Below are 15,837 nucleotides of genomic sequence, written 5' to 3' on the forward strand. Positions count from 1 at the left end.
ATCTGTTTTTGTTGTTAGTAGAACAGAACAATTAAGAGTAACAATTAAAATTATACTGTGCTACATCTAGTTGATAATTTGAATTCTGTAGCGTAAGAACTGCAGCATTTAGTAATTTACAGGCATCTGAAGAGCTCTAAACTTGATAACAGAAAAAAAGCAGAAATGAAAACCCTCTTTTTTCTTAAGGCTAGATTGGAAGGACCATCACTGCCTTCTACAAGAAGTATCAGCACGGTCTCTGTGACTCCCATCTCAGTGTTCTCCTGAAGTAGTTAAAATGTTTGTAATACATGTAGGATTGAAGTAATTATGCTGTTATTTCAGATATATGGAAAAGTGATAGGTAAAACCCCTTTCCTCTTGTACAGCGTGAGCAGTAGGATTTCCATTGCTAAGCTGAGCTTGAAAAAAGCAAAGCACTGAAGCTTTGAGCAAGACTGAAAAAAGGGTTTTAAAGGGGAAGAGTGGTAATCACAGGCAGAGACATAAGCTCACAGAAAAAGCCTGCTGACAGCTAATCTGCTCAATGCACTCAGTTTCAATGGGTAGCCAGTGTAATTAGCTTTGAGTGCAATACAGCATGCTTCAGAAATTGTTAATGGACAGCCATACGTGTTCTTTCAGAAAGCCTCGAATATAAAAAGCGTGCAATAAGTAGCTATTTAAAGCAGCAGGAACCCCTTTTACCTGCCGTGGCCTATGATGTTACAAGCCAGAAGCATACACTGTAAGAAGCAGTCACTTGCCCAAGCGAAACAGATTGTCCAAAAAGTTGACTGAAGGCTTACCCCCAAATTCCAGCCAGATCTCAGGGAGTAGAATCTTCAGAAGTTCCTTGAAGTATTTTTTGCTTACCTGCACAGATGTACTAAACTGATAAGAATATTTTAGTTACTGAATTAACCACATGCAAAGTTAGACTTCCAGTGTATCTATATACAGTACCTGCTGTAGCAATACTCAGCAGACAGCATCCAGTACCATTTAAGGTTATGTTAAAGGTTTAAGGTTATGTTAAATTGGTGGATTTTGCATGATACTAGGAAGGATTTATACCTACAAAAACTTTCCCGGAAGTTTCAGCTCACCTTTCAGCTGCTTTTGTATACATTTTACATTCTCACAGGAGAAGAAAAGATTACACCAAAACTCTCACCATGTTCACACCTATACCCAAATATCATCTTCAGACAGGTTAAATATGGAATACTTTTGTATTTTAAGTTCTTCCTCTATCCGTAAAGTAATAGTGTACATATTGGCACATTCTTCAACCATAGCCACCAGCAGGAATATCAAAACTGGTCCAACAGTATAGTAAAAAGGTTTTAATGACATTAGAAAAAGACTTCAACCAATTTAAAAATAAGCAGGTTAATACAGAGGTGTTATGATACTATACCAGTGATTAGGATAGGAATACAGACAGGCCAAATAGAAGTCTTTGTGGGTTTTACTCAGGTGGGCAGCCGAGCTCCACCACAACCACTCTCTCACTCCCCCTCTCCTCAAAGAGGAAGGGGGAGAAAATACAACACAGAGAACTCGAGGTTTGAGATGTCCTTGAGGCACACACTTGATAATCCCCATCTTTCTGCATTACCCACCAGGTATACCCTAGTCCTTTTCCCATGGCAGGGGCAACCCACACCACCTTCCCCATCTGCTTCCCCACATGCGCTACAGGGCCTTTAGCTTCTCCCACAGTGTGTAGGGGTTTTGTTTCAGCAGGACTAGGACAGCTGTCGGACCCCCTGTTGTTAACTAGCCAAGTGGCCTCTGGTAGATTTATATCCCAATGTTTCCACGTCCCAGCACCCAGTGCTCGCAGCATAGTTTTTAACAGTCCATTGTACCTCTCAACCTTCCCAGAGGCACGTGGGTGATAAGGGATGTGAAACACCCACTCAATGCCATGTCTCTTGGCCCAGGAAGTGACCAAATTGTTTCGGAAGTGACTCCCATTGTCAGACTCAATTCTCTCTGGTGTACCATGTCACCACAGCACTTGTCTTTCCAGGCCCAAGATAGTGTTTTGGGCCGTGGCATGGTTTACTGGATATATTTCCAGCCACCCAGTAGTTGCTTCTACCATGGTGAGTATGTAACGTTTACCTTGGCGGGTTTGTGGGACGAGAGTGACTGAGAAGGAGCGGCAGAGAAGCGCTGTAGGCTGACCATAACCCCCATTCCCCCGTTCCCCTGCGCCGCTCGGGGGGAGGAGGTGGAAGAGGGCGGATGGGGGGGAAGGTGCTTTTGGTTTCTTTCCTTTGTTTCTTGCTTCTCTAGCTTGTTAGTAATAAGCAATAAATCTTACTATCTCCCTGTGCAGAGTCTGTTTTGCCCATTACAATAATTACTGTGTGATCTCCTCGTCCTTATCTCAACCTCTGAGCCCTTTTCATCGTATTTTCTCCCCGTTCCTCTTTGAGGAGGGGGAGTGAGAGAGCAGCTGTGGTGGAGCTCGGTTGCCCACTCGAGCGGAACCATGACAGTCTTCTGTCCCACAGCCTTTCAAAACAAGCATTTCCACTTTTGCTATTTTACAAATTAGTGCTTACACTGCACTCGAGGCAGGAGTTCCTTACAGAGAAAAAAAAGCCACAGAAATTAAGAGGTTTTGATTTTACTTTTAACTGGTGAAATTAGATAGAAGTTCAAGTTCCTAGATGCCAGGCTAGAGCTTAAGGCCAGACAGCAGCTGGAAAAACCACATGACAACTTTAATAGGCCAAATCACAACAAACCCCTCCAAAGAAAAAGCACGCTGTGTTCAATGAGCAATCCTCAGAATGCCTTCTTCCTATTTGTTAATGTCCACGAGGTAGATGAATTTCATCCTTTACACTGCAAATGGTGGGAAGATAAAGTAACCAAACTGCCGGAGGCTCCAGAAGCTAAATCCAGCATTATCAGATGGAATTTTCTGGCTCCCAAGCAGCTATTCAAAGCTGAACTCTTACATGCTGTGTTTAGTAATTCCATTGTTCTAGTATTCTGCAAAAAGTCTAAATCCCTTTGGTTACACATGATTTGAGTCATCACAGGAGTTTAAGCCTCAGGACAACGTCCAGATTTTAGTCGTCTACAGCCAGACCATGGTATGACCAGCAAACTATGGCTGCCAGGACGTATCATGTTTACGCTGATTGCAATTTAAAAAAACAAACAATAAAAAAAAAAAACACTACAGCACACCCCACTTGCATTCCCTTGGCACTTGAGGCAGAACAAGAGTCTTATTTTTTACGTTTTGAACTAAGCCAGTCTCCCCAAGGTAGCGTTTTCTTGCCCTTTGATGTGCTCCTCAGGGAATGCAAGGTCTGCACTTGCTGTAGGCGCTTGGAGAGCTCCTGATCGCAGGCTTGCTGCAGAGCTTCAGCTTTCTGCTTGTCCCAGCTGAGAGCTGCAGCCAGGGCCTGTGTGTCTTCTTTCACGACCAGCTGTAATGAGACAGATTTGTAACAGTCTTCTCCACTGATGCTTTAACACCACAACCTCCTCTGCCTGCACTAAGAACAGGAGCAATTAGACACCTATTTAACAATGCCAATTTGGTGATGTTTCTAGCTTACATATTTCATCTTTTAGGTTACTGTATTTTTCTTTCTACTGGTACTTAGAATTTGAAGCTATGTTCCAATGTTCAAGCAAACAGAAAGCAGTTGTTTTTCTCTTCTGTAGAAACTAAGACTCATAGTATCAGAACACATCCTAATGGTTAGTTTACCTAGACTTGCCTTTCAAAGCTATGGGTTTATTTACACTATTTTCCAAAATAAGGAGGTTTTTATTTTGCCTTGGGATGCACACAAATACAGCTAAATGTATCTGCATCCAAAAGACTTGCTGGTAATACAGCTGAAGCACTGGCTGTCTGCTATCAAGATTTGGCAGAGATCAAAACCACAATTTTTTCCTGTGGCTTTTCCAAGTATGTCCTAGAGTACTTGGAGGATTATCAGCTGCATTTAACAGTGAAGCAGGAGGTAGTGTTACTGAAGAAGAAAAACGGGCTAAACCTCAGCACTTTAAGACTGAGGTATATTGACAGTAGAGCCTCCAGAGGCAGGGACAACTTCCCCCATCACCCCTTTCACCAGAGAGATTTGCCAGAGTATGGTTATGTGATCCTCACCCACCTCTAGATCCTGACTGTCCAAGCAGAGCTCTGGGACAGGTTTCCCTTTCAGAACAGCAAGGAGGTGGTCGCTGAGTGTTGTTTTGGCTGAAGTGCCAGTGCTGCTGGTACCCGTGTCAACCACATCCATCTCCTTTCCTGGTATGGTCTCAGACTCTGAAAAGTGGCAGCAAAATCATTACAACCTGTGACAGGCACAGGAAAGGAAAAGTAGCTCAGACTGCATTGTTTTTGAGATTAGTAAGGCATACGTTGTATCTAGATGCAGCCTGTAACTTAGGAAATCTATTATGCTAAGGATTACTACATGATTTATGCTTTTCCCCCCAATATTCTACTTTCAGGCGTGAGAATTGTGACAAAGCAGCAAAAGGACTCCTGATCTCTCCCATTCAGAGAATTCTTATGCTACACCAGCTTAATACATCAGTCATATTAATAGCTGCTAAGCAAGTGGCTCACTCCACTCTTTCCCTCCGCCTTATTTGTTCTATTCAACTATTCCAGGCTTTTCTGAAAATCTAATTCGTTAGTATACTAATGCTGCCTACCTGCTACTTTGCTTAAGATACTGCCTTCGTTTTTCAAGGCCTCTAGGTAGAGTTCCAGGAGCTGCTTTGACTGGCGTTCTTCTTCTCGTCTGTCCAGCACCTGCTGCAGGGTGTTCTGCAACGCCTGGATTTTGGTTTGACTTTGGGCAAGTTCCTCTGCCAGGTCTGAATGCGGGACGTCAATAAGCACCTTGAAAAAAATAGGAGTGCTCCTGTTAACTCATTCCATTACACCAACTGCAGTGCAAACAGCAAGCCTCCTGAATGACAGAGCCTCCACCTTCATGAAAGCTAACACGTTTCACAAGGTTTTCGTGTCACAGCAAGTCAGCCTGGTTCTGAGAGCCTGTAGTGGTACTCCACCAGCCCACATTCTTTACCAGCAGCCAAAAGGTCTTCAGGGAGGTGTAGAACTGTGTGTTTTTAACAAACATCCTGACAATTTGTGGCAATCAAAGCACCAATTCTTACGTGTGCATGGGAACACATAAAAGAAATACAACAGGCTGGCACTTGGGAAGCTGCACAGTGCAGGAAGGCACCAGGAGGCTGTTATCACCATGCCTCACCACACACAGGGTGTTAGGCACTCCCATACTTGAAACAATGAGCTCTGGAAGCTGTCAGCAGCTCTTCACCCTCCCTTCGAGCAGACAAATTTAGCATGCTGCTCTATCCTCCCTTCTGAGGCTTTACACAGGTGTCTGTTTTCTATGAAAAGAGCCCACCTCTGCAATCATTTGGCCCACACTTCCTTTTTCACTCTCCTACAGCCAGAATTAGACATGCTTTGAAGGACAATCAGTGATGAAGAGCATCCTCCTCAAACACATGCCCTGACGGTGAAACAAGTCAAGGAGAAATTTCAGTCTAGCACCACAGCCAAAATACAACAGCTGAATTAAACTTTGAGATCTCGTGTGCTTATTCTGTTCTGTGCCATCTACTGCCATAAATGGATGTTGGGCAAAGCTAAGAGTAGTTTTTCCCTGTGTACCTGTAGGTCTTCTTCGGACATCAGGATGATATTAGACAGGTCATCCTTCAGCTGCCTGGCCAGCTGCTTCCACTTCTCTGCAGCACCGTCCACTTCATCCACATCTGAGAGCCAGGTTGTTCCGCTGCCTGACACGAGTCACCCGCGAAAGGATGGAAACACAAGTAAGCAACACAGGAACAAGAGCCCTGACTTTGTGCTGGAAGCTGTGTGACGCTGTTTAGGGTTGTTTGATCAGCATCAAAGCAGCAGTGAGGTCTGTTACTCCCACTTCTCAGAATCGCAGAATGTTAGGGATGGGAAGGGACCTTGAAAGATCATCCAGTCCAATCCCCCTGCTGGAGCAGGAACACCTATATCATGTCAGACAGGAACGTATCCAGGCAGGTTTTGAATGTCTATAGAGAAGGAGACTCCACACCCCCCCCGGGCAGCCTGTTCAGTGCTCTGTCACCCTCACTGTAAAAAAGTTTTGTCTCATATTTACGCGGAACCTCTGTGTGGAACCTCCTATGTTCCAGTTTCCACCCACTGCCCCATGTCCTATCATTGGGTGTTCCGAAGAAGAGCCTGGCTCCAGCCTCCTGACACTCACCCTTCACATATTTACAAACATTAATAAGATCATCCCTTATTATGGAAGAGGCCCAGCTCCCTCAGCCTCTCCTCCCAAGGAGGATGCTCCCCTCGTGGCTCTGCTCTCTCCGTTGCTCGCTGTTTTGTTCCCTGGGTTTGCAGGAAGAGGAGCAAGCAGCCAGGCAGCACAGGCTGTTCCTGAGTCAATATCAGGAGTATTCTTGGCTCGGGGAGCCCACCCAGCACCCCCAGCCCGTACCTGGGCTCCTCCCGCCCCACTTCTCGTCCTTCGCCAGCGCCACGAACTTGGTGTTGGGCGGCAGGCACCTGAAGTAATCCTCATCGTCCACGATGGTGCCGTCCTCCGCCAGCACGATGGTGATGGGCTCCAAGGCTTTATCGATGGCCAGAACACCGCTGGCTGAGGCAAAAAAAAAGAAAGAAAACACCAAAAAAAACCACAACATTTTGCGTGACAAGCACGGGGGACGCGCAGCTCTGTCACCTCACCGCGGGGCCGGGCAGCGCCCTGAGGCGGTCGAAGCCGCCTGAGGAGCGGCCCCGGCGTTGTCCCCTCACCTTTCTGTCGCAGCTCCCTCAGGCAGGAGGCGGCCAGGCCGTGCTGTTTTCTCCCCCCTCCCCGCCTCACCAGGCAGCGTTTGGGCCTCGCCGCCATGGCCGGGCTCCCTCCCCGGGCACGCCGGGACGTGTAGTTCCGCCGGGCGGCGGGGCGGGCTGTGCCGCCGGCTGGGCGGGGATGGATTAACCGGGCCTGCCAAGATGGCCTCCTCGGAGCAAGCGGAGCAGCCCAGCCAGGTACGCGGGGCCGGCGCTCGCTGCCCGCTGCGCTCCGCCACCCCCCGGGGGCGGGCCGGGGCCGGGGCCGGGGCCCGGGCGCTGCCGCCGGGGAACGATCGTGGGCAGGGCCCCGGGACTCAGCGCCCCCCCCCCCCCCCCATCCCGCCTCACGCGACCCCGGCGCCCTCCCCCCCCTTCTCCTTCACCCTCCCCAACGGTCGCTGCTTGCTGAGGAGGCGCCGACCCCCCCCGGGCTGTGTGGGGAAAAGGAGGGGGAAAAAATCCAAAACCACCAAAATCCCCCCCCCCCAAAACACGGAAAGGGAGAGCAGGCAGCTCGGGGGGCAGCGGGGTTGGAGGTGGGCTGCGCTGGTTGGGGGAAATGGTTGTGGTTGTGGTTCTGGCTGGAAACAGTGAGAAAGTCTCAGGGCCACAGTCATGAAAAAGGCCGGTTTATTGCTTATTACTAAAAAGGCCGGACGGCACCTCCAGGTTCAGCAGAGCTTCGAGTCCCCGAGATCCCTGCAGAAAGGGCAGCGCCGTGACAGATGCAGCCCAAACCTTGTCAGCAACCGAGTGTGGAGGGTGAAGGGTCTGTGGGTTTGCTGGCTTGGGTGCGTGCTCAAGGAATGCACTGAAAATGCCATGGTTTTATAAATCAGGACCTGAAATGAAAAGGGAATCATCGCAGCATGGGTTTCAGCCAGCTGTGCTGGCTCACCGATGGCCCAGTGTAACTTCAGGCCCGCTGCAAACTCAGCTGGCCCCAGTTCAGTGACCTGGCACCTTCCCCGTCCCACCAGTATCCCCCACAGACACCTGAACGTGTGGCAGCCGTGGAAATCTGTAAAACCACCCCCGAGGTGGCTGCAGCAGGGCCTTGCTCTGCAGCAGCCGGGAGATGAAAGGGCTGGCGGTTCAGCAGGAGGGAGGAAAACAGAGCGAAGTCTGCCACGCTTTCTTGTGCAATCGCTCAAATCTCTCCTGATTTGACTCAATGGCCGTGCACCTCTCCGCTGGTACTTTTATTTGGGACTGGTTGAGTTTGTAGGGCCCAACACTGAAGTGAACTGCGATAGCAATACATTACATAAAGCATGTGCCCTGACTAATCAGTACAAATCTGCCAGGTTGTGAAAGGCCCTCTTGCCAAACTAGCGGTAGGCTTGCTGGGCAGTTTTGCTATGGCTATGTGCTTTCATCAACAGCAGCTTGAGGTGCAGGCACTGCAATCCATTCCTTGTACTCAGAGCGAATGCCTTCAGCAGGAGGAAACCTGAAACAACCCAAGACAGATCTGTGAGCCACTGGGCAGTCCACAAGGCAGCTGACTGCAGGTTTAGATAAAGAAAGCTGGTTAATGGGCAAATGTGAGTGCCCGAGAAACTTTCGGGTTCTCATGAGTTTGGGTACAGTATCCTCCCATTGCACCCTTCACATTTTTGTTTTATAGTTCTTTAGTGTTGCTTTACCTCAGGGCTTGTTTGCATTTTGGATACAGGCTGCTGGAAAGGAACTTCTCACCACAGAGACTTTAGTGTCTGGCAGCGCTGAGGAGGGAGACAATCTGAAGCCACCCTAGGAGGAAATGGTCAATTAACCGCATCCTTGCTGGAATGTGCCACATTGTATGCAAAACCACGGGATTCTCAGGCAAGAGCCAATTATTTGTGCCCTGTTTGGCTCCTGGCCTGTCAGGACTTTGTTAGCTGCAGAGCTGGATTAAAGGGCACCTCTTGCGATTTGCCTTGCTTCAGGTGTGGGAGGAAACAGCCAGGTTTGGCTAAAGGGTGGCCATGCCTCTCAGCACCCCTTCCCACATGCCAGGAGCAGCCCTGATTCTCTATTGAATTCCTCCTTCCCCACGGTGTGTGCTCGTGTGAGACACGGCTCACCAAGGCTGCTCCAGATTTGTGGTGAGAACTGTTCAGTACTCTCAAGTTCTGTCGACTTGGGTAGAATTTGAAAGCATCTTCCAAGTTTGGCTGGAAAAAAAAAGGGGTGTAATCTATGATTAAAGGGTATATTGCCCGGGAGATGAATTCCTAAGGGCACAATTTTGGAATAAAACAGAATAATGACAGTGTCTTTTATTAGCCTACCAGAATGTAAATGCCGCTACTGTTGAGCGGCCACTGCAGTCTTGACACTGGTATGCAAAAAGTTGTCCTTATTGCACGCTAGATGTTTAAAGAACTTAAAGGAAATATTTACTTTCCACCACTGAAGATACTTGTTTATTTATTATCAAGCGTTCAACATAAGGCTATGAGTAGTAGCAGTGATTTGCTCAATGTGTTTATGTTTGGCTCCTGTCATTTTCTGTTACAAATCTAGCTAGTTAAGGTGCTGCAAAGGGAGTGTCAGATATCTTTTGGCTTGCTGTCTGTTTTACTTAGTTTCATTTTCTCATTCTCATGAATTAATATATTGCCTCAAGCATTGTGGGGGGTGGTGTTGGAGCTAAATGAAATTGGAGGTTTAGGCTAGACATCAGGAAGAGATTCTTCACTGAGAGGGTTGTCGCACCCAGGGAAGCAGTCACTGCACCAAGCCTGTTGGAGTTTAAGAAGCGTTTGGACTGTGCACTTAGTCAGATTTTGGGTAGACCTGTGTGGTGCCAGGAGTTGGAATCAATGATCCTTGTGGGTCCCTTCCAACTCAGGATATTCTATGATTCTGTGGTTCTGTATTCTAAAGGCAATAAACATTTCTACCAGAGATGTAAAGATTCATTAATTGGTTAAAAATCACGTTCCTTAGGTCTTTTAACAATGTCTTTGCTAAAAAAAAAAAAAAGCCCATCTCCCTATGACTCTTCCTAATAATAAAAGTAAGGGAAGAGCAAGAGAAGAGTATGGCCTGTGAATAGAGTAACCAGTTACTGATTTTTCTTGGCTATCAGTATTTCTTTGGTGCATTTCTTTGGTGCTGAGTACCTTGACGGGATATTTGGAGAGTTTTGTTGGCCCAGCCAGCCAGCAACCCAGTTCCTCGGTGTTGCATGTAACTTTGAATCCCAGTGTTAGAGAAAGTTATTATTATTATTTTTTTAACGTTATTTAGCACTTGGTTTAGATAACCATGTCTAAATTTTCAAAGCTGTTTAGTTTGGGACACAAAATGGTACTTAATTGTCCATGTAATTATGTGCAGAAGGAGGAATCCTGTAGCCTGGAAGTCGGTGTGTGGCGAGTTGCTGTGAGTCATAAAAGGCCTCAAGTTGGTACAGTCAGTGGCTGAGCTGGACTTGGTACCAAAACGGTTGTGCAGCCGTTGAGGCAGGAAAGAGTGGATTCTGTGCATGGAATTGTTCTGTTTGTTTCATAACATTGCAAGGCTCTCTTTGCTGTAGCCAGACTGCATGTAAATGTCATGTGAGAGACTGAGAATGGAGAGGTGACAACGTGAACAGAATGCGTTGGTGCTCGAACACCTTCTATGCTTGGTGATGCTCTGACTTGTCAGTTAGTGGGGAAGCAAGAGGAATACAAAGGCCCAAATATTAATTGTTTTCTTTCCAAAGCTTCATTATGGCAGCCTTGGGCTGAGTCTGCCATCTAGCTGCATTTTGCCTTCATGTAAAGAGATAATTAAAGATTATAAACAAAGGTGTTGAAAGATGCCTGATTTCTTGCTCCAGAGACTTCTCTGGTTGCACTGTTAGCCAATATATAGGGATTTTTTTCCTTCCCTCTTGCTCAAGTGTTTAGCCTCAGGATTCTCTGCTGTGTTTATCTTAAAGGATAGTTTATGATATAGGATATTAGGTCTCTGGACTGGATATCCATTGTTTCGTTAAATACAGGCTAATGACCAGCTTGTACGTGGAATGGATGGATTCTTCCCTGACTTGTGTCAGAGCCACCATGTTCCAGAGGGCTGCTGACTCCTGCCTTACACGAAGCTTCCTTCACTGTTACAGTATGTGCTGTGCTTGGAAGTCTTGCTGGAAGGAAAATGCAGATCCCATTTAAAGTGTTGGACCATAAGTTATCCGACTAATCAAATATGTCAACGGGCTGCTCACACACGCATCAGAATTTCTGAGTATGCGTATTCAGCATCAAGCCTCTTACCCATCCACTTAATACACATTTTCTCACAGTAACCTGCCTTCATGCCAGATGCTTTTCTTTGGGCAGTGTCCCAGGTTGGCTAAATATTGTGTCCGACAGTCCATAAACACTACGGCAGCTCCTTAGGGCAGAGCATACAAGCATTGGAGGCTCTGGGAACTTTCTGAGGATGTGAATTCTGTGGTGGGCAGTGCAGGGAGATGGTTTCTTTCTTTGTGGCTTTGCGACCTCGCTGTTTGCTCCTCACAATTCTTTGCAAAGCCAGCTTAAATAGTTAAAATGCTTCAAATTTTCCTTGAAACATGCTGCAGATAGCAAAATATGCACATTCGTAGAAAGCTCAACACTTAACACGAGTATCTTGATGGAACAATTCCATGGAAATAGTAGTTATCAGCTCTTGGTACTTTTTTGAAGTATTTAACAGGAATTTTATCTGTGTTACGCTTTGGCTGCCTTGTCTCAGCAGCTCTGACCCTGTACTAACTGAATTTGATGAGAATCTCTTCCTTAACTTCAGTGTCCTATTAATCAGGAGTATTCACCATAGGAAGATACCTGTGTTAGTCCTGGGACATGACTAAAGAAACAAAGTAGGGCATGTGTACCAAAGAAGTTTATCCACAACCTAGAGAGGCTCAACTAACTTACTAATAAACCCTGCAAGCCATATTCTTGTTTTGATTCTCATATGTTTTCCACATTTTTGGAGCAGTGGAGCAAGCTTGAGACTATTCTTTTTTTTTTTTTTTTCATCCAGCTATAAAAGATTTGAAAGCAGATGCACTGTGTATATAAAAATAGGAAGCCAGTGACAAGCCTGAAGAGAGAGGTGCCCTTTTCTTGCTATCACACAGTGTTGCCTCCCCTACAGCAGGCAGTGGGACTTCTAGCATGGCATTGAAGCTGATAAGCTGGTATTTGCAGTGGTTATATTAAATGAATTGATAGTGACTGAAATTTTAGGAGATATTCAGTGGGCTCACAAAAACGAAGATAAGGGCCTCTTGAGAAAATCACTGCCTGGCTGTGACATCTAGCTGGGCCCTGGGAATGATGCATATGTATCTGGAAGCAGCTGAGCTGCAGTATGTTTGGGTTACTGGCACCCTCTTGTGGCAATGTGTACTTCTTTCTGTATTTTTTGAGTATTTTGTAGATGGGAAAAAAAATCTTGAGTTGCTTTGGAGGTGTGGTGTATTGCATAAAAGTGATGAATGCAATTGGAGGACAGAAAGTCATTTAAGGACTTCTATGGTATCGCTCAAAAGTTTTAGCTTTCACTGTACTCCATGAATAGGATCTCTTTTCTGTAAGTGAGCCTAAAACATGGCTTCTTTACCAGTAAAACTGCATTTTTTTTACAATTGAGGTAACCTGTATGTGTCAGCTCTACTAAGATAAAAACACAGTGAAGGCAGTATAGGTTAGACCATCTTAACATCATGTGAATCCCATTGGAAAGTAGGTGGTTGACCAAGGTTAAGTTTAGTTTATGATAAAACTTTGGGAGAGCCAATGTATTTCAGGTATACAGGAATCAAACTTTGCTTTTTTTCAGCACTACAGACAAGCCCAGGGAAAAATTTCACAAAACATGGGACTTGGCTAAAAAATTACAGCAGGAGAGTGGAAGCTCCTGAATTTTAAGTCTAGGCCCACCTTTGACTTGCTGTCCTGCCTAAATCAGCTTGTTTCACTTTCCTACTGTGTCTCACTCCTTCCTAGTGTGCAAGGGGAAGTGTTCAGCATTTGTCCTAAAGCTATGTCTTTCACCTCTGTGTGGGGAACAAGGATGGCGCTGGTGTTGCTGAGGTGCAGGGGGCTGTAGTTAAATCGTGATTGCTTTGAAAGCAGGAATAGTGCAGAAAACGAAGGGTGCATTACTGGATCATGGAAATGGGAGATGCTCAGCGTCAGGTTAGGTTTAGTCCCTCTGCAGAGGAGAAAAAGAACCCTGGAATTAGAGCAAGGTGCCTTTGCATCCACTCTAACAGCAATACTTCGGGCTGCTGCTTTTTTAGTATCTTCCTTTTAGTATCTCAAAGTTCTTTGCTGCCACCAGGTGCTCATCAGGTTTCCTAGAGACAAAGAAGTTATTATCCTCATTTCATGTGTGATGAAACCGTCCTGTCTGTGCCCTGCAGTGTGACAAGTGTTGCAACCAAGGGTTTAGCAGAGGGAGAGCAAGTTTAATGCTGTGCTCGTTCACTGCACCACTACAGAGGTTGAGTTAAGGTGAACGTTTCTGTCGTGACATCTATCAGTGGCATTTGGCTCTTAGCTGCTGGCTCCCTAGAGCAAGTCCTGCCCATTCTCTGAGTTCTGTTGGTGTAAATGGGGACTGTTGGGACTAATTATCTCTGTGATCCAGGGATTTTTGTCTTCAGTGCATCACAAAACTGCTGCTGATAGTGGAAACAAGTGTCTACCCAAATGTGTAGCCTTTACAGACGAGCATTTCTACTCGTGTCCATCAGGTGGCAATGTAACCTCACTCTTCTTTTTGTTTTACAGACTGGCTCCTGCCCTGCGACTGAAACTGCAGCATCTCGGGAGCCACTGGTGAGTTCTTCTAGAAGCAGTAAATAATTTCTTGCTAATAATATTATATACATGACTTGTTGTACTTGCTGCATCATTTTGCATGCATTGCCTTACGTTTCTGAGGAGTTGGTTTTGTGAACGAGGTGTAAGCTGCCTGATGTCACCGTGCTGCTGGCCTCTGACCTGTAGCTCCTGCCTTTCCAGTGGGTCACACATGGGGCACCCAGGCTCTGAATTGTCCTTGAGCAGGGACCATCTGTCCTAAATGTGTGCAGTGCATGCTCTCGATTAGCGCTTATTTGTTAAAGAATCTGAAGAAGGACCAGTGCAGCATAATTTGAACAGAGATTCCTAGGGCTGTTGTCTAATAAAATAACTTCTGCTGCTCAGAGACCTCACTCAAGTTGTCTTTATTTTCAGACGCACTCAGAGTTAGCTTAGAAGTGTCTTGCAGCTGGCAGTGCATGTGATCCAATGTTTTGACTCTAGAACTGTTCTGGAAAGGGCTCTGGGATTTTTTTTATATGAGGATAACTAAGAGAACTTTTTTTTTTTTTATGGTGACGCAGCCTGGGAAGCAAGCCACCAGTCTCCTGAGCTGCATTAATTTATTTTACAACCTTCTTTTTTCTTTTTTTCCTTCTTCTTCAGCTCTCTATAACTCAGTCAAAACGTTGCCAAAAATGTTAGCCCTTCTTATTGTGCTAAACATATCGTCCCCTCGTTCTCTGGATTTCAGTTTGTGGCGATGGTGAATACAAGCTGTTTGCAGTGAGAAGACTCGAGTACTTTCCATAATGGCATGGCACCAGTTACATCAACATATTTTTACCTTGTAACTCTTATCTGGATAACCCAGGAGATGATTTTTAAGGGAGGGAGATGTGAGTAAAGACTATGAACTGGGAAGGGTCAGTAAAAAGCATTTAATGAGAGGGCTGTTCATGAATTCTGTTAAGCTCTGCAGTGAAAATCCTAGTAGCCTAGTAACACCGTGTGATCTCTTAATTGCATAGACGTCTACGTGTGAATTTACCTGAAGCTGTTACTGACAAGGGTAGCACACCAGCTTTGTGATGGATTTGGTGGTTTTGGTGCTCCCATTTAGGAGGCTCGTAGCTGGCAGCAGATCATCACAGCCTGTGTTGGTAAACTGTGCGTTCTCCTTCTCAAGGCAGATTCCAGCATTACCTTGGATTTAATTAATTTCTTACTGTATGTGCAACTGAAGAATTGCTCAGAGGAAGCACATAGCAGCTGTGTATCTTTCTGTGCAGATATATATTTGTAGACATGTACAAATATTTATAAATGTAAAGAACTCCAAAGTAAACTTTCCTCTCATGATGGTGAGTCTTGCATGTGAACTAATTAGGGCCCTTTGAAAGGTGGAGCCTTTCTCCTTATTTTTTCATTATTTGTCTTTTATATTAAGCGCCTCTGTCACGTTTGCTTAGGAGCCATTATTGTTTCCAGCTGAGTATCTGGAGAAGCCTTATTAAAGGAGCCGTTCGGTTCTGCGAGCCAGATGACCGAGCTCCCACCACGCTCCTGTGGCTTCTCTGTAGCCAGGATCATGCACGCCGCCTTCTAACGCAGGCAGCAGATCTGGGCCCACGAAGGGGACTTGTAGGCACATGGAGCCATGTCATAAAAAATGTTTACGGAAACGCCAGAACAAACTGTGGCACAAGTCCAGCAAGTGGCTCCATGTGGAAGGGTCATGCGCTCAGGCAGGTCGTCGCTGACTTCAGATCTGGTGGTAAGCAGCTGAGGAGGAATATAAGGTTTCAGAGCCTTACAGGGTCTGGAGGAGGGGGAAAAGTGTCTCAGGACCACATTCAGATCTGTACCCTCTTGCCTTTTTTGACTTAATTGGTGGCTGATGGTACTTGGGGCTTTGTAGGGTTGGAATGTGCGTTGAACAAATCGGTGGTGCTATACCCAAGAGTGAGAAAGCAAGGAAATTAAAGCATCTTACGCTGTGTCAACGCATGTCATGATAGGGTTGAGCTGATTTTGTATCGCATCTGTGATTGTAATGGGTACTGTATCCTGCACGGTGCTGAGTCCCTTCTGCTCTGTGCTTGATCACACTCTTCTGGGTGCTGTGCCCCCAAAGCATACAGCTCGCAGGGGGAATCC

The 15,837-nt window shown here is 46.0% G+C and overlaps 2 protein-coding genes across 2 annotated transcripts in view; one reads left to right on the plus strand and one right to left on the minus strand.

Annotated features, from left to right (window-relative positions):
* Positions 1-927: 927 nt before the first annotated feature.
* DFFA (DNA fragmentation factor subunit alpha) lies at positions 928-7,048 on the minus strand. Its single transcript, XM_082777138.1, has 6 exons — positions 6,848-7,048; positions 6,528-6,689; positions 5,693-5,820; positions 4,696-4,885; positions 4,146-4,300; positions 928-3,446 (listed from the first exon to the last, which is right to left on the minus strand). The coding sequence occupies exons 1-6, from the start codon at positions 6,942-6,944 to the stop codon at positions 3,243-3,245; spliced, it is 936 nt and encodes a 311-aa protein (XP_082633264.1). The 5' UTR covers positions 6,945-7,048; the 3' UTR covers positions 928-3,242.
* PEX14 (peroxisomal biogenesis factor 14) overlaps positions 6,995-15,837 on the plus strand; it is a 77,750-nt gene continuing 68,907 nt past the window's right edge. Inside the window, exons 1-2 of the mRNA XM_082777136.1 lie at positions 6,995-7,084; positions 13,663-13,710. Of these exons, the coding sequence (XP_082633262.1) occupies positions 7,049-7,084; positions 13,663-13,710 (84 nt within the window). The 5' untranslated portion in view covers positions 6,995-7,048. The remainder of the gene's footprint in view (positions 7,085-13,662; positions 13,711-15,837) is intronic.

Source organism: Aythya marila, assembly GCF_965140915.1.
Source record: "Aythya marila genome assembly, chromosome: 21".
NCBI classification, from domain to species: domain Eukaryota; kingdom Metazoa; phylum Chordata; class Aves; order Anseriformes; family Anatidae; genus Aythya; species Aythya marila.